Source organism: Rhinatrema bivittatum, chromosome 5 (assembly GCF_901001135.1).
Source record: "Rhinatrema bivittatum chromosome 5, aRhiBiv1.1, whole genome shotgun sequence".
Lineage (NCBI taxonomy): Eukaryota > Metazoa > Chordata > Amphibia > Gymnophiona > Rhinatrematidae > Rhinatrema > Rhinatrema bivittatum.
The window spans coordinates 113,248,328-113,273,800 of record NC_042619.1 but is presented as its reverse complement, the minus strand read 5'-3'; the positions used below and the strand labels follow the sequence as shown (position 1 = coordinate 113,273,800).

The 25,473-nt window shown below is 43.6% G+C and overlaps 1 protein-coding gene across 1 annotated transcript in view; it reads right to left on the bottom strand.

Annotated features, from left to right (window-relative positions):
• Positions 1-24,897, bottom strand: part of LOC115092143 (complement C4-A-like) — a 274,266-nt gene extending 249,369 nt beyond the window's left edge. The window contains exons 1-6 of the mRNA XM_029602749.1: positions 24,593-24,897; positions 8,119-8,311; positions 6,933-7,116; positions 5,564-5,634; positions 2,997-3,082; positions 325-407 (exon numbers count right to left, since the gene is read on the bottom strand). Coding sequence (XP_029458609.1) covers positions 325-407; positions 2,997-3,082; positions 5,564-5,634; positions 6,933-7,116; positions 8,119-8,311; positions 24,593-24,657 — 682 coding nt within the window. The 5' untranslated portion in view covers positions 24,658-24,897. The remainder of the gene's footprint in view (positions 1-324; positions 408-2,996; positions 3,083-5,563; positions 5,635-6,932; positions 7,117-8,118; positions 8,312-24,592) is intronic.
• Between the last annotated feature and the right edge of the window lie 576 nt (positions 24,898-25,473).

The following is a 25,473-nucleotide window of genomic DNA, read 5'->3' as shown; positions in this document are numbered from 1 at the left end:
TTTTGATAAAAAACCTTTTATGGCTGGTAACGCAGGGACAATGCACAGAAAAAAGATGCAGTTATTTCTGGCATTAAAACCTGCGTTACTCTATCTCATTTCACGTTAGGAGCCGCTCATTAAGATTAACTCTGCCCACTTGCATAGAAAATGTGACATTTGCATACTAACGTGCGATGTGGTAAATAACGCACAGTGATAAATGACCCTATTTGTTTCCCCATTGCCCTGCCTATCCACTAAGACTGTAAACATTCAAAAACAAAAATTTATTGTGATAACGTTATCATTATTTCTGATTTTAAATGTTCTTCTACTACTTACCATATTTTCTTACGTCAAATTTGGTGGAGGCTTTTGACATCTCAAAGCCAAGAAACCAAGCTACAATTTTCCACATTCCAGGCCTAAGATTTAAGCAGAAAGTAACTTCAGATACTTACTGTGGATATACATATCAGTTTAACCATTGCTTTTGATAAAGCATACAATAGCACTGAGATGATAATTAAAAGATCAGTAGTCCCTCCATTTCCCAAACTACAACAATACCTAGGAATGCAAAATATGGTGGTGTATTTTGATCCTAGAACATTTTATTAGTGGTATAACATAAACCAGGGTAATAAACGTCTAGAGGCGTAGCTGTTTTAAGTCTTTAGAAGCAAAAATAACAGAGAGGCTGGTGGCACCTAATAGACTTATTGAGGTATAAGCTTTTGAAGACCAGAGTTCACTTCATCAGTCACAGTGCAGATATCAGTCATCTGCCTTCGTAAATCCTCAGAAAAATTTTATATCATGGAGACTCAGTATATGCAAATTTATCTCATGCATATTTGTTATGGATATCTTGAAAACCTGACTGACTGTAGGGTCCCCAGGACAGGTTTGGGAAGCCTTGGTATATAAATTGCCACTGGCCTTTGTGTCATTAATCCAGGATTTCAGACCACCTTGTAGTTGCTACAGATATGACACTTTTGGTTTTCATACTCTAAAACATACTTGGGGTATATGTCAGAATCCTTTAACACAAACAGTAATATGTCTTTGCCTACCTGCCGTATACACTAGTAATGAGTGATTTTTACCATGGAGAGAACAATTTAGTCAGTAGATCTCTGAGAGACCACAGTTGAGATCCAATGTTTGTGACGTAACATTTTCAGAGCTTATAGCAGTTTATTATCCAGTGGATCACAAAACTTGAAATATCCCATGATGAATTAAAGAAGTAACTCCCAAATCTATTCTTCCAAACATGTCTGGTTTCCAGAGTAACCAAAATGTGGTCACTCAGGGCTCTATTTAATAAAGTGCTTCAGTGTGTTAAGACATTAAATGCCAAATTAATCCCTTATGCATATTATAGGTGATGACCATCTAAGCATTATTAATAATGCAGAAATTTGTGCTTTCTACATGGCAAATGTTAATGGGCTGCATTGCATGCAAATGCATGTAAAACAGCACATTCATATTAGAATGGCTTAATGCAGCGACCCTCCTCAAGAGTTCACCTTCAACAAGAGCAACAGTAGACTAATGCACCTGGTGATGCTATCAGCCCAATTCTTGCCCCCAGGCTGACAATGGGAGGGAACATTTCAGCTTCAGGGATACTACTGGGGGACGGGATATATAAATGGGGAGAGAGAGAAAGGGTGTCTGCTTGATGGGGGGAGGGGCAGCACACTTGTGACTACATTCCCTTTAGTGGATTATGGTGGGTGGGTGGGAGGTAATGTCCACTTCTGCCGTGGGTAATATACATATGTTACCATGAATACAGGAATGACTATCAACTTAAAACCCTTTAGTAAATCTCATGTTCTCCCTGCCAAACTAACATGTTTTATTAACACATCTTTTTGATTTAGTAAATAGGCATCTCAGGAGTTAATAGCAGCAAATAAAGCCTCTGATAATCACATTTTAATGTTATCTATTATTTAAATAACTTTCTGTCCTTCACTTTTCTCAATAATCATAGGCCCTAATCTAATTGGGCATCAAATGTTTTAAATTTTTGTAATGGAGAGACATATGGGGCAGTGACCAGTGGTAAGGCAGGTTTAACAATACATGATGACACTGCAATGTTTTGTAGCCACATTGAGATTTAAGGTGTGGCCTTTTATACCTGTGGAGAGTCCTGAGATAATGCCATACTTTGGTGGTAAGCTGAAAATTGAAAAAGGCACAATTTAAGCCTTATAACCCACTAAGTGAAACATTATTCATATTCTTATACACTGAAATATTCATGGCTACTCTTCTCACTCACTGAGGGAGTAATCTCAACATGCTAACCTGTTGGGAGAAATATTAACATTTGAATCCACTTGGGCAGCATTGCAGTCCCGTGGGGAGCACATTTCCAACATTCAGAGTCACTAGGAGAACTATCCCAGGTTTCTGACCTAAAGTAAGAAGCGACCCAATGTTAGGAGCTTTCCCAAGATTGCAAGCCACTAGGAGACAAAGTCCCAATATCGTAGCTTATGGAAGAAAACAATCCTAATAGTGCTTCTAAATGACTCACTCTGGAAAGCCAGTGGATGTTCTGAGTCATTAAAAGAAGAATTCTAAACATTCTCCCCCACTGTGGGGGTAGAATCATAGGATGCATTTAAGGATTGTCTTGGATAAGAATTAGTTATTAACATTTGATAATTTTTAGTGTACACCGCTTTGATGTTATATAAAGTTGCAGTATATTAAATAATAAACTGAACTCCCAATATTCTGTCCCACTTAAAGACACTTTTCCAGAATTCTAACCTTTTGGGTAACAATTCCCATCCCAATATTCTAATTTGTTGGTAGAAGCACTCCTACGAGTCATTTTGGGAAAAACTGCTAACATTCCAACTCATGCAAGAAGTGCTCGGAAAGTTTTAAATGATTAGGGGAAACACTTCTAATATTTGATCCTATGAGGTCTGGAGTAAGGATTTCTTTGTTAGACTCTGGAGAATTTTATTACTTACTGGGCAATATCAGGTATTTCAAACATTTCTGAGAGCATCTTCCTTGACCGTAACTGGTCAGTTTTAACTACTAAATCTTTTTCATTCTGTTGGGAAAAATAATATCATTTACATGTGAGAAACCATTTTAACATTTTCAATTGTTCTAACATTCAGTATTTTTCTGATTTACAATAAGTTAAAATAACAGAAATCCACCATTTATTTTAAGCCAATGCTTTGGCAGACCTATTTTTGGAATATAAAAGACAATTTTTAAAGAGAAAGTACACTTATGCTTTCTCTTTAAGAAATGATGAAAAATCTGCAGGCATAAGTACCCATGAACATTACAACTACATAGTCAAATGTAAAAATTGCTCTATCAGTGGCCAGTGAGTTTGTGAAGCGTAGTTCACAAAGCTTGCAATCCTCAATGTCTAAGCTTCAGGCAATTTCCGTAGACTAAGGACCACTTTTTGGGTTCCTAATAGGTCTTGCAAGAGTCTAGTCCAGTTAGGAGAATAATTAGGGGAGTACCCATTCATGGACAGCCCTCCCACTGGTGGAGCTGCAATGGATTCTCCTGTGGAAAGGCTTTTATAGCAGAGCTCTGAGAGGTTGTATTTTGGACCTTCCTGGAGCCTCAGAAACCCTCCAAGACCTCTCAAGGATTGGTCAAAGGGACTCCACTGTTGTATTCTCCACACAAGGTGTAGAGTGACTGCTCTGGGACTAATTTGGGGATTTTAAATGGTCATTTAGAGGAGCCCTGCTGAAGGCCTGGGCCTTTCCGAAGCCCAGGGAATGGGGAACCCTGGGCTGCAGATGCCCAGTGTTTAGGGAGGATCTGCCCAACAAAGGTGGTGACCCGTTGCAGTGGATTCCTGCAGTTATTTAAGTTGGGGGAGAAGATTGGTTTTCCAACCTTCCTGCCCATCGAGGGGGACTGGCAAGAACTGCAAGGGTTCCTACCACCAGGGATCCCCACCAGAAGGTCAATCTACTAACTGTAAGAGATCTACGTTCAAGAGAGGACACCCATCTGGCATCCACAAAGAGCCCAGAGAGATAGATATATTAGCTCTGTGCCAAGATAGATTTTTGTGCCATTGAGCGATATTTCACAACCATTCAAGAAGAGGGACCACTGCACAATCTGTTCCAGAAGTGTGGATGGATTCCTGGCTTAATAAAGACTAATATTATTGAGAAACTGCTTAATATGATGTATTCTATTAATACTTAGTCAAAACAAACATCATATGAATGGATACTTTTTTATCATTTATATATTGGAGTAGAGACCTCATATATGATTCAGTGGAGGCAGCTTGCTGATTACTCACACTAAATAGAGACAGTTCTGGCTTAATGCACCTCACAATTCCAAAGGTGCACTAAATCACCATCAATATTACAATATTATGACTTGCAATGGTGATTTATTGTATACAACTGACCGAAGTATCATATCAGGGGTATAAAGGAGAAAGAGAAGAATATGGGTGAGAGTTAAGATGGAAGTGATTTAGGTCACTCGGTTAACCGTGTGATTATCATGAGGAGCATTGCACTCCTATCAGATAAAATGTTTGGCACAGCAGTTTCTTCCTTATCCTTTTTTTTTTTTTTACCTTCCAGCTCAGTCAAAATCAGCATTTAAGACTATTGGGCAACAGTACCTTTTATCTTTCATTTGCAACAATCCAGGTGGTTTCCCCCCATTTTATATCCCCTGCCAAATTAGCCCGGCCATCTTAGTGATAGTTGTCGGCCAGGGGCTATAAACTGTGACTACCTCTGAATTGAGCAGTGACTGGAGCTACCTCTTCAAGGGGCTATGAATGCACCCTGTGCAAGATCTGTAGCCCTTACTAGCCAGAGTTCTGACTCAGAATTCAACCCTGGTAGTGGTTCCTTTAGGAGAAAGGGTACATGATGGTACTTAACTAGGGGGGATGAGCTCTGTTTGGGGTGGATTTGTTCTCTTGGGGGGGGGGATGGGACTTGCCATTAGGGAATGATCTGCCCTAGGGGGCTTCTCCCTAAGGTGCTGCTCATCCTTGGGAGGGAGGGTCTGTGCCTCAGGAAAGGTATCCTGCCTGGGAGGGTGGTCCATCCTCAAGGAGCTCTGTCATCAAGAGGCTTGTTTGGGGAGGAGGATCATTGACTTCTTGTTTTTGACTGGGGAAGTGTTGGGGGAGGGGATTAATGTCCCTATTAGGACTTGTGTTAACCTGTTGAGGATAACTCAAAAAATACAACTACATCTCAAGAGGTTTAGAAATATTTTAGTGGTACTTGCATGTTACTGCACATTTCTGAAAAAATATTTCTGCATACATTTTAGCAGATGTGTGGGTAATTTTGGTTCAGTAATTTTCAAAGAGAACATAATGCACATATGTTTGCTTTGAAAATTGATGCAACCTGTGCACATTTTTTCTAACTTTCTTATATGTGCTTTTACAAAATTCCTCCAAAGGGTTAACTTTAAACATTGTTGTTATAATCACCATTTGGTTTTTCTGTTTTCTTCAACTCTTTAGTGCAATAAGCTGATAAGAAACATTTTGATTACTTACTAATACTTGGATTTGGATATTGTCATCTACCGGCTTCATATAATTGTCCAAGGTGAAAACTCTGAATTTTACTGTACACATAAATGAAATAATAAGAACTATAAAAGCCATTTTATTTTCATGTTTCTTTAATAAGTAAGTTTTATAATGGTATATTTTGGTTAAAATATCACATCCTCTGCATTTGCATTAAAATGGTCATATTCAATTTAAGGTTTTAATGCCAACATGTTAGACTCCCATGTGACAATTCATTTCATTATGATAACATGAGAGTTCAACTTTAAATAGCTTGATGCCAAGGATACATTTATTTATCCTGTAATAAGAACTCTTTTAAACTAAAATAAGAAATGAACTAAGCATCCAAACTTAATTTTGAGAATCATAATAAGGTAAATCAGAGCCTTAATTCTAGCTAAAAACAAAATAAAACAAAAAAACAAAACTCTAAGGCGACATTAATCTTCCTTTAGGTGAAATATTGATCTGAGTATGGTCTTTGTAAGGGCCTAGTAGGGGGCAGTGAAATGCCCTTTTGTTTGGGGGGCCAAGCCAATCAAGCTCTGTCCCCTTCCCATCTCTCCCTCCCCTCTTCTTCTCTCTCTCACACCCCTCCCATGCTTTCTATTCCCTCTTTTTCTTTTTCCATGCCCCCACACATTCTCTCTCTCCCCCAGCCTCACCTCCTTCTTGCTATCTCTTCTTTCTCCTCCCTACTGTCCCCCTTCCCATGCTGATCAGCAGAAGACAAAAAAGAGCAGTAGTGCCTTAGGCTACTTCTGCCTCCATCTCTGCCACTTGATCCAGCTGTTGCTTTGAATCATATGGCTGTGTAGAGTCCTGTGCGGTTCAAAGTAGCAGCTGAGCCCAGAGCTGAAGAATTGGAGGATGCAGCTAATGAACTGTTGCTTTCCTATTCCTGTTTCTGCCACTGAACAGTTGCTGCCTGTCCAACCCAGCCACGGATCTCCTACAGCAGTTCTGTAGATGGGCCAGAGTTTGGTTGGGCCATGGCCCCTGTGGCCCACCCTATTCTGACATCTATGAGGTCTAGTGATGTTTTCCAAGGTGTACCTGGCATTTTATGAAGTCATATTCATGTAATAACTGTTATATTATATAGGTTTTTAAAAAATAAAGCCATTCACATTCACAATATGATAGAAGGCCAAAACGTCATATTCATTGGCGTGGGCATTCCATAGTAGTAATATTATTTAGAAACTGACATTGCAGATTTGGTCCCTCATTAAATACAGTACATCAGCAAACACAATAAATATTAGATTTTTCTTTGAAAGTCAGAAAAGCCTCTGCTTCAGTTAATATTGTACATGGAAGTAATTCTGAATCACTGTGTTGTTACCTTTCTCTTTAGGTGTATAAATTGGTTTATCTGTCTGAATAAATATATAGCCTTTTCTAGAAGACAGGAGGATACGGGTGGTTTTTCTTCCTCCAAAAAGTTCCTTGTTTTCAGCAACAAGCAGAACATATGGTTTCTGTCTTCGCTTGGACATTTCTGCCCTTGCCCAGAATTCAGGATCAATCTGAAAATGGGAGGTAAAGAGAATACAAATATAACAGTATTTTCTCAAACTACCCTTCACTGCCTGTAGTCGCAGAATCCAATCCAGTGATTTTTGCCAGTATAGATCATGCCTCTATCACAAGGTCCATTTTGTTAATTCTACTTCTATTCCAGATGTCCACGATATCATTGGGAGGCTGGGCACACATTCAAATATTACTGAGAGGAGAAGAGAATACAGTGAAGCAAATCTTGTAAGGGGCAATTTTAAAACCCCTTGGATAGTTTTCAGCATTGGTCACACTAGATTATCTTAATTTATGCTGTAGACACTTAACCATCTTGTGGTTAAATACTCAGTTATAGGCGGAGCAGGCCTTCTCATATCCAAGGATTTAATGAATTGATTTCAAATAAAATTCTGTTGTACTGTGGTAAAGCAATATCTTGTTGATAGTTGAGTTGATTATGTTATCAAGTGTATTTAGATGACATTTTCCCCCTTCTTTTTCAGTCTTCCTGCTAACAAAAACTTATTTTCCATCATATGTCAGCAGATCCCTACATTATTGAGGGAAAAATACAATTTCATTTCATTACAATTAATTTAACTCCTAACTCATAATGTATTGAAGCTAGGCCGTTACTATGGGTGAGCAAGGAAAGAACCCATTCAGGACACCAAGCCAGGGAGCTGCACAGGAAGATGGAGTCAAGAAGATTGTCTGCACACAACTGGGCCCCCTTCCTTATACTCCCTCCCCCCCCCCCGCCCCGGTCTTGGACATACCTGCGCATTCCCCAGGCTGGCCAATAGTGGCCCAGCTAGCCCCTACATGGGGAAGAGGGCCACGTAAGCAGCACAGACAAACATGAAGGTTAAGTGCCATAGGGGGAAGGGATTACCAGTGGCAACACTGCCTGGGATGCCATGCTCCTCTGCAATGGTTCTATATACACAATTATGCCTATATTCTGCTACAATGTTAATTATACCTTAATTTAACAAGTAAACTCTCACCAATATGCTCTGTACTTCTTGATAGCTGTTGTCTTTGCTAAGGTTAAAATTAAAAGTTTTTGACAATCTGATACGTTTTATTTCATCTTCAAAGTACACTTGGATTGTAATAGGACTCTGTGCTCCATGTAATTGAATAGCCACTGTTTCTTCAGTTCCTACATGTACAACATTTGGTGCAGTAATAAGGTACCTAAAAAAGCAATTAATCAAATAAATAAATACACACACACACGTACATATATATATATATATATATATATATATATTTCAGAATAAAATGATCACAATCTTCATGAGCATTTATAAAGGAAACTCCACACACACAATGTATTTGGAGGTCAAATAGTTCTGGATCTTAAGTTTAGTAGGTGAGTTAGCCAACTATGAAGTCCAGAATTTTTTTTTTTACATTTAAGGGGTGTTAAATCAGATAAGAATATAAGAACATAAGAAATTGCCATACTGGATCAGACCAAGGGTCCATCAAGCCCAGCATCCTGTTTCCAACAGTGCCAAACCAGGCTACAAGAACCTGGCAAGTACCCAAACACTAAGAAGATCCCATGCTGCTGATGCAATTAATAGCAGAGGCCATTCCCTAAGTCACTTGATTAATAGCAGTTAATGGACTTCTCCTCCAAGAACTTTTCCAAACCTATTTTAAACTCAGTACACTTACTTTCCTAACCACGTCCTCTGGCAGCAAATACCAGAGCTTAATTGAGCATTGTGTCAAAAATAACTTTCTTTGATTTGTTTTAAATGTGCTACTTGCTACCTTCATGGTGTGCCCCCTCATCCTTCTATTATCCGAAAGAGGTAATAACCGATTCTCATTTATCCCTTCTAGACCTCTGATGATTTTATAGACCTTTATCATGTCCCTCTCAGCTGAACAGCCCCAACCTCTTCAGCCTTTCCTCATAGGGGAGCCATTCATCCCCTTTATCATTTTTGTTGTCCTTCTCTGTACCTTCTCTAGTGTAGCTATATCTTTTTTTGAGATGCAGCAACCAGGTTTGTACACAGTACTCAAGTTGCGGTCTCACCATGGAGTGATACAGAGGCATTATGACATTTTCCATTTTATTCACCATTTCCTTCCTAATAATTCCTACTAATTCCTAACATTCTGTTTTCTTTTTTGACTGCTGCAGCACACTGAGCTGATGATTTCAACGTATTATCCACTATGATGCCTAGAACTTTGTCCTGGGTGGGAGCTCCTAATAGGGAACTTAACATTGTGTAACTACAATATGGGTTATTTTTCCATGTATGCATCACCTTGCATTTGTCTGTTGTGCTTCTCAGCTGCGGTAGGCCTGCGTCCGGCTCCACTCACCCCAGACGCCAGGGCCCTGGACCTGGCCTGTCCTCTCTGGCGGCGGTAATGAGCCGCCTACGCACCCGAGTCTAGTCTGCGCTCCCAGGCCCTTCCGGAGCCGCTGCGGTCTCCTCCGATTCTGGCCAGGTCTCTCCACATGCGTCACGGGGAGGCGCCATCACTTTCTCATCTCTGGCTTGTTTGCTTTAGGCATGCACGCGTGCCTCTCTGAACTTTAAAGGGGCCATGGCAGGAAAGCCTCCTGTGGCCCTAGATGATGACGTCAACCAGCTTCCCTATTTAATGCAGGCTCAGACGTTCAGAGCCTGCCTTGGCAACAGGTCTCCACCCTTCCTTGTTGCTTTCATTCCTGTTCCAGTACCTGTTCCAATTCCAGTACCTGTTCCAGCTGCTATTCCTGTTCCTGCACCTGTTCCATCTCCAGCTCCTGTTGCTCCTACCCTTCAGACAGATCTCCTTGGCTTTGACTTCTTGCTCGGACCTTGACCTTGTCTTCTGCCGCCTGCCCTGACTACTTGCTTGAACTTGACCTTGTCTTCTGCTGCCTGCCCTGACTACTTGCTTGAACTTGACCTTGTCTCCTGCTGCCTGCCTTGACTGCCTGCTTGAACTTGACCTCGTCTTCAACTGCCTGCCCTAACTATCTGTCTGGACCTGACTTCGTTTCCAGCCACCTGCCTCAACTCTTGTCTGTTCCAGACTTCGGATCCCGCCTCTCCATTTTGGGACCCTAGTCTCCGCTGGACTTGGCTTCATCTCCAGTAGCCTGCTTCAACTCTTGTCTATTCCAGATTTCGGATCCTGTTGCTCCCTATTGTGACCCTTCATCTCTGCTGCCTCCTGACATCCTGCCTCTGGACACTCTTTCTGGGATTGACCATGCAGAGGCACACCTAAGTCCAGCCAGCCCCAGTACCCAAGGGCTCAACCTGCAGGGAACAAGGGCTGGTATTGGCGAAGCTCCAGTTGGCCTCCGTTTCCCATTTGGCTTTATCTCCCAATGACGGAGACCCATGGGGGTTTCCCTTACAAGTGGCGCCAACACCACCTCAGGCCAAGGGTCCACCTCCGCAACAGGTTGCCAAGGCCATGGACCCAGCGGAGCCATCCGCTCTCCAGACAATTCCGGGCCTGGTCTTGAAGATCCAGAAACAGCAGCAGTTCCTCGAGGCATTGGCTACATCCATAGAGTGTCTCAATGCCCATCTGGATTCCCATCCAGGCCCTGTGGCTTCCACATCTGTACCATCCAGCTCTCAGGCATTGACTACCTTGACCAGAGCTTTGCTGGCCCTGCCCGCTCCACCCCATTTTAATGGGTACCCGAAACTTTGCAGGGGCTTTATAAACCAGTGTTACATGCAGTTTACTCTACAACCATCTGTGTTTCAGGATGACATCACGAAGAAGACCTTCATCCTTTCTTGCCTAGAGGACAAGGCTTTGACCTGTGCTTCTCCCTTATGGGAGTGAGCAGACTCTTTCCTTCAAGAGCTATCATGTATTATCACTATCTTCTGTCAGAACTTTGATGATCCAGGAAGGCAGGCTATGGCCATTTCAAATCTTCTGCACCTGCGGCAAGGTTACTGAGCACTCAACGACTATCCTATAGAATTCCGTACATTAGCTACTGAGCTGGGCTGGCAAGAGGATTGCCTCCAAGCTTTCTACCTAGATGACCTGTCGCCCCAGCTTAAGGATGAGCTTGCAGCCCGTGAATTACCATCCTCTCTTGAGGATCTCATTGACCTCATGGGTAAAATAGACCATCACCTCCAAGAGTGCCACCGGGAAGTCCGGGCACCCTAGCACCCTGCCGCAGAACATTCTCGTTCTCCATCTGCAGATGGGCCCGCTGCTAGTGGAGCTCTACCATCCAATAAACTCGAAGAACCCATGCAGCTGGGGCGTGGATGCCTTACCCCAGAGGAGCACCTCAGGCAGAGGCATTCAGGCCTGTGCCTATACTGCGGGGCTGCAGAACACTGTCTGTCTTCTTGTCCCATCTGTCCAGGAAACTCGCTGGCCTGAGGTCAGTAGGGGTCTGGAATTGGGCGGCACCTCTCTGCTCCCATCCCCCCCCCCCCCCCCCCAGCTGAAGCTACCGGCTACTTTGACTTGGAACTCTTGTTCTTTTCCTACCTTGGCTTTGATCGATTCGGGAGCTGGCAGGAAATTTCTTGTAGAGGATTTGGCCCAACTCCTGGGTATTCCTACTCATACCATCGAGAAGTCACTACTTATCGCCTCCATCCACGGCAACCCTTTACTGGGAAGTATCTCTCAAGTCACCATTCCTTTTGTCTCCTCACTGGAACCTTGCATAAGGAGGAGGTAGAATTCTTCATCCTGGATAAATCCATCCACCCAGTGGTGCTAGGGTTACCATGACTCCAATGCCACTCACCATGGTTTGATTGGGAGATCCTGAAACACGCCGAGTGGAGTCCCACCTGTCACCACTCTTTTTTGAGGAAAGTAGATCCTCCCGCTGTGATCCCGCTGGCAGTCACTGTCTCGGGCCTTCCTGTATCATATGCTGACTTCGAGGATGTTTTCTCCAAACAGAAGGCCAACATCCTTCCACCACACTTAGAGTTTGACTACCCCATTGAACTCTTGCCTGGAACTATGCCCCCAGGGGCAGGACCTATCCTCTCTCTCTCTCTGTACCTGAAAACCGAGCTATGTTGAACTACATCTGTGAAAACCTGGTTAAAGGGTTTATTCATCCCTCTATGTCACCTGCTGTGCAGGCTTTGTCTTCATCACCAAGAAGGATGGGTCACTGCGAACATGTACTGACTATCGTGGCTTGGATGCCATCACTTGCAAGGACAAGTATCCTCTGCCTTTGATCAATGAGCTATTCAATCGGCTCCAAAGGGAGACTAGTTTTACCAAGTTAGACCTCCGAGTAGCCTACAACTTGGTTCATATCCATCCTGAAGACATCTGGAAAACCATGTTCAATACCAGGGATGGGCATTACGAATACCTCCTTACGAATTGGCCTTTGTAATGCCCCTGCAATGTTCCAATGCATGATCAATGAAATCTTCCGCGACCTGCTGTACAGTGAAGGTCATTGCATACTTGAACGACATCCTTGTCTTTTCAAAGGACCTTGCTATTCATCGTTTGGATGTTCACATGGTGCTGCAGTGCCTGCGCAACAATCATCTCTTTGCCAGAATAGACAAATGCTTGTTCGAAAAATGGAGCTTACCCTTCTTAGGGTACATCATCTCTAGATATGGCTTCTTTATGGAATCCTAGTAAGCTATGAAACATTCAGGATTGGCCTCGAACAACGGGCCTTCGGGCGCTCCAGCGGTTCCTAGGATTTACTAATTACTACCGACATTTCATAGCTAACTACTCACTGGTTGATGCACCCCTTATGGCCCATACTCATAAGGGAAGCGATACCAAGAACTGGTCCCCAGAAGCTATTGCAGCCTTTCAGACCTTAAAAGACACCTTCATGCTGGGGCCCTGCCTATGTCACCCAGACCCAAACTGCCCCTTCATCATCAAAGTGGATGCTTCTGCTATAGGAGCAGGGGCAGTGTTGAGCCAGCACTCCCCAAAAGAGGTTCTATGTCCATGTTCCTTCTATTCGCACAAGTTCTCTTCTGTGGAGCAAAATTATAGTACGAGGATCGTGAAATCCTCGCGAACAAACTTGCCCTCGAAGAATGGCGACCCTGGCTGGAGGGTGCCCAACACTGTTTCACAATAATTACAGACCATAAAAACCTGGAGCATCTCTGACATGCCCAGCGTTTGAATTCTCTCCAAGCCTGCTGGGCATTTTTCTTTACTCGGTTTCATTTTGACTTATGTTATTGCCCAGCAGAGAAAAATCTATGTGCTGACGCCTTGTCCTGCTTGTTTGAACCCAACGAATCCCAAGAAGAGCCTCAGCACACATCTCCCTGTCAAGTGCCATGACCGTGCCTGCAGGGAAGACAGTGGTACCACGCAGGCTTCGCGAAAAGGTATTACAGTGGGCACACGACTCCTGAGTCACCGGTCATCCTGGATGCGCATGGACCATGTCCCTCCTTTAGCACTATTATTGGTGGCCAACTATATCCTCCAACACATGCTTATGTGGATGCCTGCCCCATGTGTACTCAGCTAAAGCCACCCTTGGGCTGACCTTGGGGCTATTGCAGCCATTGTCCACCCCCAAAGAATCCTGGACTCACTTGTCCACCGATTTTGTGGTGCATCTTCCGATGTCTGATGGAAACACTATCATTTGGGTGGTTATGGACAGGTTCTCCAAGATGGCCAACTTTGTCCTGCTTTCTAGCTTGCCATCTGTGCCAGAACTTGCATGTTTGTTTTTCTACACATCTTTCGGCTCCATGGATTGCCTGAAGGTATTGCCTTGGACAGAGGACCTCTATTTGTTGCCCGCTACTGACGCTCATTGTGCAAAAAGTTTGGAATTTCCATTAGCTTAATTACTGCTTATCAACTCCAGGTCAATGGCTAAGCTGAGCATATGAATCGATCTCTCAAGTGCTTTCTTCGCTCCTACTCCAATGATCAGCAAGATAACTGGGCTCAACTGCTCCCGTGGTCTCATAATTCCCACATTGCTGCAGCCACGGGAGCCTCCCCTTTCTCTCTGGTATATAGAAGACAGCTTCAGTACCTCTTACGGTGCCTTCTCCAGTAGATCAAGCAATCGCAGATGCCCTTTAGGCCTTGTGGATTCATACAAATCAAAGATTGAGACAAGAAACCGTGCATGCTATGAAAACTTCAGACGCCCTCCGTAGACCTGCTCTTGAGTTCAGCCTGGCAATACAGTATGGCTGAGTACATGCCATAGTTGTCTGAAACTTCCCTCCCAGCATTTTACACCAAGATACATTGGTCCGTTTCCAGTTGCTTGACGCATCGGCCCTGTGACATATCAGCTTTATCTTCCTCCTATGCTGGGAGTGCTTAACTCCTTCCATGTGTCCTTACTTAAACCTTTGGTACTTTCTTGGCCATCTCAAAAAGCTCCTGTACCCTCACAAGTCATTACGGAAACAGACACCCTCTACAGAGTACAGGATGTTCTGGACATCCGGAAGAGAGGCCGCCATTTGGAGTACCTCCTCTCTTGGGAGGGGTACGGTTCCAAAGAAAACTCCTGGGAACCAGCTATCAACATCCTTGATAAAGGGCTCCTTCGGCAATTTCATTGGTCCCATCCAGGTAAGCCCAGACCTCCAAGAGGGGGGCATAAAAGGGGGGGGGGGGTACTGTTGCACTTCCTGGCCATGGTAGGCCCACGGCTGCCTCCACTCACCCTCGATGCCGGGGCCCCGGACTTGGCCCATCCTCTCTGGCAGTGGTAGGCAACTGCCTATGCGCTCGAGTCTCGTCTGCGCTCTGGTTCCGCTGTGGCCTCCTCCGGTCCTGGCCAGGTCTCCCCACATGTACCACGGGGAGACACCACCACTTCTTCATCTCTGGCCTGTTTACTTTAGGTGCATGTGCACCTCTCTAAACTTTTAAAAGGGCCGCACGAGAAAGCCTCCCATGGCCCCAAATGATGATGTCAACCAACTTCCCTATTTAAGGCAGGCTCAGACGTTCACAGCCTGCCTTGGCAACAGGTCTCCACGCTTCCTGTCATGCACTTCGTTCCTGCTTTCGTCCTGTTCCAGTTCCTGTTCCTGTACCCGTTCTAGTTCCAGTACCTGTTCCAGCTACTGTTTCTGTTCCTGCGCCTGTTCCAGCTCAAGTACCTGCTCCAGCTCCTGTTCCTGTTCCCAGCACCTACTCCATTTCCAGTTCCTCTTACCCTTTGGATGGATCTCCTTAGCCTTGACCGTGCTCGGACCTTGATCTTGTCTTCTGCCGCCTGCCCTGACTACTTGCTTGAACTTGACCTTGTCTCCTGCCACCTGCCCTGACTTCCTGCTTGAACTTTCTTGGCCTTGTCTTCAGCTGCCTGCCCTAATTATCTGTCTGGACCTGACTTCATTTCCAGCCACCTGCCTCGACTCTTGTCTGTTCCAGAATTCGGATCCTGTTGCTCCCTATTGGGATCCTTCGTCGCTGCCTCCTTGCATCCTGCCGCTGGACACTCTTTCCGGGATCAACCACGCAGAGGGCTATCTAAGCCTAGCTGGCCCCGGTACCCAAGGGCTCAACCTATGGGAAACAAGGGCTGAAGCTCCAGTTGGCCTCCGCTTTCCGTTTGGCCTTGCTTTCCAACAGTGATGCCAACACCACCTTGGGCCAAGGGTCCACCTCTGCAACGTTGTCCACATTAAATTTCATCTGCCATTTGCATGCCCAATCTTCCAGTCTCACAAGGTCCTCTTGCAATTTATCACAATTCGCTTGTGATTTAACTACTCTGAATAATTTTGTATCATCTGCAAATTTGATTTCTTCACTCTTCATATTCCTTTCCAAATCACTTATAAATATATTGAAAAGCACAGGTCCAAGTACAGATTCCTGAGGGACTGTACTGTTAACACTTTTCAACTGAGAAAATTGATCATTTAATCATACTCTCTGTTTCCTGTCTTTTAACCAGCTTGTAATCCACGAAAGGACATGGTCTCCTATCCCATTACTTTTAGTTTTCTTAGAAGCCTCTCATGAGGGACTTTGTCAAATGTTTTCTGAAAATCCAGATACACTATATCTACCGGTTCACCTTTATCCACATGTTTATTAACCCCTTCAAAAAAATGAAGCAGATTTGTGAGGCAAGACTTCCCTTGGGTAAATCCATGCTGACTGTTCCATTAAACCATGTCTTTCTATATGCTCTGTAATTTAATTACAGTGCATGGATGACTTAAAAAAAACCTTTTTGCCATACTCACATCCTTGGACCAGAGCCAATGCTTCCTTCAGGTGAACTAGGTGGTCACCTAGATTGCCATACATTGGGAAGTAGAAGAATTGCAGGAGGAGGCCCGGAGCTAATGGCAGTGCCATCCTACCAGTGGCTTGACTGAGCTCTGAGAGGGGCAGTTGGCTGTGGAAGCAGTGCAACCCCTGGAGAGTGGGGGATGCTGAGAAGGGTGGGAATGGGATATGGAGGGGACTGTTGCAGGCTGCAGAAAGGCTGACAGTGAGTAAGAACTTTACATAATGACACTGCACTGCTGGGTTGGGGGCACTCACTGAATGAGCACAAGAGCAGCAGCACAACATCAGAATGTTTGTGTGTATAGGTGTGTATAGGAGGCAGATGGCTGGAATTGAAGTCAGGTCCAGACAGATAGTTAGGGCAGGCAGCTGAAGACAAGGTCAAGACAGAGATTGTGTGTGTATGTATCTTTGTGTCTGGGAGAGAGGGAGGGTGTGTGTGTGTGTTTTTTGTGTGTATGAGAGAGGGAGCGTGTGTGTGTGTCTTTTTCTGAGAGAAAGTGTGTGTCTGTGTTTGTATCTGGGAGTGTGTGTGTGTGTGTGTTTGCTTTGGGAAAGAGGGAGAATGTGTGTATATCTCTGGGAGAGAAAAGGAATTTGTGTCTCTGGGAGAGAGAGAGAGAGAGGGCGTTTGTGTCTGTCTGTCTAGGAAAGGGAGAGGGAGTGTGTGTGTGTGCATCTGTTTGTTTTTGTGTCTGAGAGAAGGAATGTGTATGTGTGTGTCTGGGAGAGAGAGAGAAAGAGAGAGGAAGTGTATGTGTGTCTTTGTGTATGGAAAGAGAGAGAATTGGCCTTTTCTTTCAGGAGAAGGGGGGGGGGGCAGCCTCTTCTCCCATTCCTCCGCTCATGAAAGGTATGGCGGCTCTCTGCTATTTTGAATTCTGGTTTTGTGGCTCTTGATGTGTAAAAGATTGGACACCCCTGCTCTATGCCTTCATTTAATGTTTTATCCATTGCATATTTCTTCAGTATATAATATTTACACTGTACTCTGTTAGCTCCCTAGAATGATACATTTTTTCTCATACAACAATACTATCTACTGGGATGCACCTCAGGAGCAACAGTGATGTTACTGAGACTGATTCAGTGATTACAAAGTAGCAAAGAGTAGTTTTTTCCAAACATGTTAAATAGATTCAGACCTTAGATCAGGATGTGGAACCTGGTTCATGAGAACAGTACAGCAGTTGGATTTTCAGGCTGTCCTTAATGAATATACATGATATAGATCTGAATGCCTCAATTATATGCAAATCTATCTCATGCATATTCAACATATCCTGAAAACTGAACCAGTGTGTGGCTGCCCCAACCCGTGCGCACAGAGGCGAGCCGTGCACACAAATATCTTGTGCACACAATGTCGCGCGCCCAAGAACTATGCGCACAAGCGACGCGCATAGCTACACGCTTACTGTGCCGGGCGCATAACTTCGGTCTGTGCGCACAACAGCGCGCACAACTTCGACACACCGGAACGCATAACTAAGTCATCCGGGCCCTGTATTTTACACGCACAAGCCATGGCACCACCGGAGAAGAAGCTCAAGGCTCAGGGCCTTTGCCCAGCATGCCACATTAGAGCTGCACAGCATGAGGAGGCCACGACCCTGTGTATACAGTGCGAGGAGGCCCTGGGGGATCCAGCCCTGGTCCCAGCCACACCCCACAATGAAAATCAGCCAACCTGTCCAAAGGAAGAAGCCATAGGGGGCAGACTTGCCCTATTCTACCAAAGATGGGTCGTGATAACTTCGGACAAATGGGTCCTAGCCATCATTCGAGAGGGATATTACCTGGATTTCTACCACCTCCCTCCGGACAAGTTTGTGGAATCCCCCTGCAACGACCCTTCCAAGAAGACGGCAGTGGAAGCTACACTGACCAGATTACTAGCCTTAGAGGCTATAACACCGGTGCCCGCACAACAAATAAATACTGGACATTATTCCATTTATTTTATCGTTCCCAAGAAAGAAGGAACATTTCAGGCCATCCTGGACCTCAAGTCGGTCAACCGCCACCTGAAGATTCCTCGCTTCTGCATGGAAACCCTATGCTTGGTAATAAGGGCGATACAACCAGGAGATTTCCTTACATCCGTGGACCTGTCGGAAGCCTACCTACACATTCTGGTCCATCAAGAGCATCAGCGTTTTCTATGCTTCATGATCCTGGATCACCACTACCAGTTCCGGGCACTACCATTCGGGTTAGCCACAGCTACCCGGAAGATATGCACATTTATTTATTTATTTAAGGCTTTTATTTAATTTATTTATTTATTTATTTAACAGCTTTTTAATATACCGGTGTTCGTGCGAGCACATCACGCCGGTTTACAATAAACTTGAGAAAGGAGGAAAATTACAAAAAACAGGGAGCGGGTGATGGAGCAGGAGCGAAAAAGGGGTGGGAGTGAGGGAGAAGGATAAAGGAGGAAGGGATAGCAGCTGAGAAAGTATAGGAGCGTAACCGTACTTGCAGAGGAGGTAATTACAAGAGTGACTTAATTAACGTAGGTTAAACATTATTGCTTATTTACAGCAATTAAGGAAGGTTATATATAGTAGCTTATTTACAGCAGTTAAGGCAGGTTATAAAAGATAACTTATTTACAGTTATCTTTAGATAACTGTAAATAAGTTATCTTATCTCCCAAGCTCTTTAGATATATCTTTTATATACCGACTTTCTTGATACAAATCAAATCAACTCGGTTTACATTGAACTAAGCAGTAACTATAACCAACCAATCAACAAGTGACAATTTACAGAGCATAAAGTTACATTATAACAAGGATGCCTTAACTGGGAGAAGGAAAAAAAGAGAGGGAGAACGAAGATAAATTACTATATACAATGGAGTATGGGAGGGAGGCCAGGAGCCGACCTCATGATAACTTGTGAGCATAATTAGCGTTTGTTTATTTACATAAGTGATGTAATAGTTTTAAATCAAGCTGTTGGGCTAGTGGCGGGAAGGCTCAGCAGAACAGCCATGTCTTTAGTTTCTTTTTGAAAGTTAGTAGACAAGTTTCCTGCCTGAGGTCCGGAGGCATGGCGTTCCAGATGGAGGGACCTGTGATAGAGAATGTCCTGTCTCTGATATTTGAGTGGTGTACAATTTTGATTAGAGGAACATGTAAGGATCCCTTGTAGGCATCCCTTAAGGGTCTGGTCGTCGAGTGCAGTTTGAGAGGCTGTTTCTAAAATGTGCTCGGTGCACGTATGGCCAGGCCACGTGCATATCTCCTGGATTTTATTCACGCCGGGCTTCAAAAATTCGAGAGGTACGGAGTGCATATGAGCCTTACACCAATCTGAGTTATAGTTACAAGCCTGGCAATGAATTGGATAGTTGCCATTATTTTCAGGTTCTCTGTTCATACTTTTATACATTTTGTCCGTTAATAGCTTACACAGACGGGGGCGGCACCTGAACGTATCTTTTCATTTCCCAAGCTCTAATCTGGGAACTCATGTGTTCTTTTTGTGCAGGTTGGGGAGCAGGGGAGGGGGGAGGGGGGAGGGAGGAAGGAGCATTGAGAAGAGTGCTGATAATGTTACATGTGCAGATTGCATGCTTTATATTGGTATATGGAGTAGGTGTAATTTATATAGCTCTGCCGATAATATAAGACGGGGAAATGCAGAGTCCCTGGCATGTTTTAGCGTATTATAAGAACATAAGAACATGCCATACTGGGTCAGACCAAGGTCCATCAAGCTGAGCATTCTGTTTCCAACAGTGGCAAATCCAAGCCATAAGAACCTGGCAAGTTCCCAAAAACTAAGTCTATTCCATGCTACTGTTGCTAGTAATAGCAGTGGCTATTTTCTGTCAAATTAATTAATTTAATGTGGATAAATGCAAGGTGATGCATATAGGAAAAATAACCCATGCTATAGTTACACAACGTTAGCTTCCATATTAGTTGCTACTACCCAAGAAAGAGATCTAGGTGTCATAGTGGATAGCACATTGAAATCGTCAGTTCAGTGTGCTGCAGCAGTCAAAAAAGCAAACAGAATGTTGGGAATTATTAGGAAGGGAATGGTGAATAAAACGGAAAATGTCATAATGCCGGTACCGGGTTCCAGCTTCTCAAGCAGTACACTGGACCTAGCGCCCCCCAGCAGGAGCCGTCCTCAAACGGGGCTCCCCAGGGACACAGCACCCCTTAATTTAGACCCAGCATCTATCTCCTGGGTGGAATTCTTCAAAGGCCTGTATACCTTTGTCCACATGCAGCCGGGGCCGCCGATATAATGACCACAGCCTCCGCCAGAGGACCTCAACATCCTGGGACCCTCTATGCCCAGAGAACTGATTCCACTGTCCAGAAGCTCCACCTTCGGGGACACGGACAACTCAGATGAGGATTCAGAACCCCTGGAGGAAGGGGAACTCCCCCCAGGGACCGAACCCCACCGAACCATGAGGCGCTTCTTCACCAAGGACGAGCTTCCAGACTTGGTCACACACAGCTTGAAAGACATCGCTATCCCGGGCACAAGTACCTCGGGGGAACCTAAGACGAATCCCCTTCTAGAGGGACTCCATCAGACCTCCCATCATTTCCCACTGTTACAAGCCATCCAGCAGCTAATTGACCTGGAATGGGAAGCCCCGGAGACTACATTCAAAGGTGGGCATGCCCTGGCAGCCATGTACCCTCTGAATCCAGCTGCCAAAGATCTCCTGGCAGGTCTGAAAGTGGATGAAATGGTCTGCGTGGTCTCGAAGCGCACTACTATCCCAGTTGAGGGAGGAGCAGAACTCAAGACATCTGCTCAAGACAGATGTCTGGAATTCATCCTCAGTCTTTTGATGTCTCCACGGCCTGCTGTGCCGTGGTGACATGCAGCTTAGAGTGGTCAGAATAGCTAAATCAAAGTTCTTGCTAACTCAATGATGGTAGCGAAGCGGAGGCTTTAAATACCCGGAGGTATTGACATCATGCGGTGGGGAGGACCCCGGGTTCCCGCCATGACGTGTATTTGAGCGTAGGCAACATGCATGCGTGTGCCCTAGGAGACCACGGGAAGGAGTATGGCGGACTGGAACGCCCATGCTGAGCTGGCGACACCGAGGCCCTCGGCACCAGAGGCAGCCATCTTGCCCAAGGAGGAGAAAAAGGGAAGAAAAGAGGTAAGGCAGAGCGGTTGTAGCCATCTGCGACCGACGGATGCAACACTTGCTTCTGGAGTCACATGCGCGTGCATCGGCCAGCTATGTACACGTCATGGCGAGAACCTCGGGGGCGTCCCCTCTGGATGACGTAGTCTCGGTACCTGTACTTAAGCAGACCAGCCCTATGCACTGACACGTTAGCAAGGAGTCTCTTTGTTGCTGAATCCACTTCTCTTGGACTTCCAGTTCCAGTTCCTGGCTTGCTGTGCGAACGCTCTGTGTACCCACTCCTCCATGTTTCTAGGCTATCCGCTCCTCGGAGGTCCTTCCTGCCTTTGAACTCCTGTTTGTTCCACTTCTCAGGACTTCCCTTGGAACCACGTCTTGTGAGTACTTTCTTCATACTTCAACTCTACCAAGCCTTGCTGGGATTCCCTGCGGTGTACCCCTTGCCACTACCACGTCCTCCTCAGCAGAATTCACTTCACCATACCCTGCGCTGCAGATTGCTGCCTTAACTTCTTCAGGAACCTTCTGAGCTTCCGTACCTCGGATTACCTCAGCATCACCATCATTGTACAGTCATCCTCAGCATACCCCGCGCTGCGGGCCACTACCGAATCTGCACACCTGAGGTAATTGCTTCACCACTGAGAAGGCTGTTTGGCATACCCCGTGCTGCGGGCCACTACCAGATATTCACATCTGCGGTATCACCCTGAGCATACCCCTTGCTCAAGAAATGTGTTTCAACTGCAGTCCCCACTCCACGGTTTCTGCACAAGAACTGTTCTTTAACTGCAGTTCCCCACTCCAAGGGTTCTGCTCTTTCTCCTCTATAATAAAGTCTCTCTTACAGCTGTGTCTAAGCCTCTGAGTCCGCGCCTACCGATGGTGAGGCCCACAGGGCTCCTCCCTGTGGGCGGAGTAATCTCTCACCTTGGCCCAGGGTTCACATCCATACCAAAACATAACACCTACAAGTTCCTTTATTGAAAGACGTATGATACTAACAGTAAAGAAATTATTGTTGTCACAGAATGTACCTTTACAACTTTGAAATATATAAACCAAATGCAGAATTATTGTCTGTGCTTAATACAGACTATCAATTTGTGCTCATAGAAACATTTGTTTTCTTTCAATTATGGAGTTTAAAACATAACTGCATGATAATGTGCCGGCATCAATTTTAGGGTGTAAAATATGTTGGCAGATCATTGTACACCTCATCTACCTTGTAATAAACCTAAAACCAGGAATGTAACAGCCTATTCACCTAACCAAAACAACTAAAAAACTGCAAACAAAATTATATTAAGATGCAGCAATATTAACTATATTAACTCTCTGCCCAACTGGAGATCACTCATCATACCTCCTTTACTTGTTCTGCCCCAAATTTGTTGAATTCTACTCAACTTGGCATTCATCTAGATTCCCATTACCTATAATTTAGGAAGAAGTTAACGGCTTGGTACTTTGAACAACTATTTAGGGGTGACCTAGTCAGGTTTAGAAGTCTCACTGGATTATAGCTGGTATGGGAAGTTTTAGATGTGAGGGGGGATATGATAGAGGTCTTTAAAATCATGAGAGGTCTTGAACGAGTAGATGTGAATCAGTTATTTACACTTTCAGATAATAGAAGGACTAGGGGGCACACCATGAAGTTAGCAAATAGCACATTTACGACTAATCAGAGAAATTTCTTTTTCACTCAACGCACAATAAAGCTCTGGAATTTGTTGCCAGAGGATGTGGTTAGTGCAGTTAGTGTAGCTGGGTTTAAAAAAGGTTTGGATAAGTTCTTGGAGGAGAAGTCCATTAACTGCTATTAATCAAGTTGACTTAGAGAATAGCCACTGCTATTAATAGCATCAGTAGCCTCCTCTTCACAGATTTTTCTTGGATCAATGTGTTTTTTGCCCTAATTATTATCATCTTTTATTGTTAACAATTTTTAGAATACACATTGTATGGCTTTTATTATGGTCAAATCATATCTTCTTAGAAATCTAACTTTTAATGGTAGATAAATATTTTTGCTTGTATCCAGTTGATAGTTTTCTGCAGTTTTGATAAAGATTGACACAGAAGCATCCTGATCTATTTAGATTCATAACTGTAGGGGTGGTTATGAAGAAAGAGCAAAACTTTAAACCCTAATGTTGCCTTAGAAATAAAACAAATACAAGATTTGCCACCCATAACTAATGTTGCCTACTGTCTGCAATGCACACATATATGTGCATCCATGGTCTGTGACTATGCATGGATCCAAAACCCTCCATACCTGTCAGAGTTCTCATGGGTCCCCTGATGTATCCTAAAATTTGGTGTGGATAGGTCACCAAACACAAAAGATATTGGAGATACCTAGAGACATTTTTATGTATTTATTTTTATTTATTTAACATGTTCTATAATCCGCATTATCCATTGCATGACCGACGTGGAGTACAAATCAACATTCACAATAACAAAATATCACATGACAAACACAGAATAAAATACGTCCATTACATATTAAAATAAATCAGTAACAAGAGCCTTCAACAAAAGACATAGCAATCTCATAAGCCTTGTTTCCCTTTAGAAAGAAGGCTTAAAAAAAGAGGCATTGAAAATGATTTCATTTCTCTTGTATTAACTAAAATATCTCTTTCCTAATACTGCTACTATAAAGCATGAGCAGACCTAGGACTGCGTAAACATTCATCATTTTCATACTCCACAGATTTCAGCCGGGTTCAAGTTTAGAGGAGAAAATTTGAACTGGATCAGCAGAAATTGGAAATGTATCTAATGATTTCAAGAATTATACCACAATACTTTTTATAGTACAACTAACAGACACTTATTTTTTACCACTTTGATAGTTAATAGTAGATTTTGAGATTTTATCCCACACACATAATCAAAATATAATAGATTTAAACTTACTGTTTGGGATTAGCAGTAAATAACTAATGGCAATATTCACAATATATTCAAATTATACCATATTATTATACCATATTAATTACCAAAATAATTAATAAACAATTAGCAAAGTAAATGATACTCACGATTTGGTTTCTTCTGAATTTAGTAGCAGTGCATTAATGCACAATATAAATAATAATATCCACATTAGTAGGCTCTAGTAACACAGTTTTGTACAAGGAATGCTATATGACAACCATCAATAGACTCTTTGTGACCTAGCAATAATGCATAAATAGGACTTGCTACAGGTTTCAGTACTAGCAGATCTGAGTTATTTATTAATGAACAATACAAACAATGAAAAAAAGTAAACAGAGCACTCAAGAGCTCAAATATTTCAGCAGATCAAAATAGGTCCTATAGGAGATATCAACTTGCAAGCCTTTTGCTCAACCTGTGTTGAATGGGCTAATGGCAGACTTGGTATTATAATGGGGTTTCTGCAGTTTAACACAATTTTAATACAACTTAAGGTCACTGTTACCTATGAATTAAATTTGCCCAAATTATGGATTTAGGAAAATTTATAGCCAAAAGTTAGTTGATGGATTAAGAGAATAAAAATCACACCCTGCATTAAAAAGCGTGGCGAAGAAGCCATATTATATAGCTCATAAAAATGGTGAAAAACTCCTTAACATAATTTTTTAGATTGGTAACATTATCAGATTCTAGTCTGAGGCTACAAAAAGAGGCTATGTTGTATAACTGTGTGTGTGTGTGTGTGTGTGTGTGGGGGGGGGGGGGGTTTGCTGAATATTTTAAATGCTTTCCTATATTTGAAAAAAGTCATCCTTTTCGAAGCAGAATTGCAATGAGCTGGCTACTTATGAGCACAAAATGAGGGATGCTAACAGAAATCAGAAAAACTAACAAATTAAGCAACACAATAATGGGAAGTTTCAATTTCCCCAATAAATGTCTCATCAGGATACATTAAGAAGGTAACGTTTTCAGATGC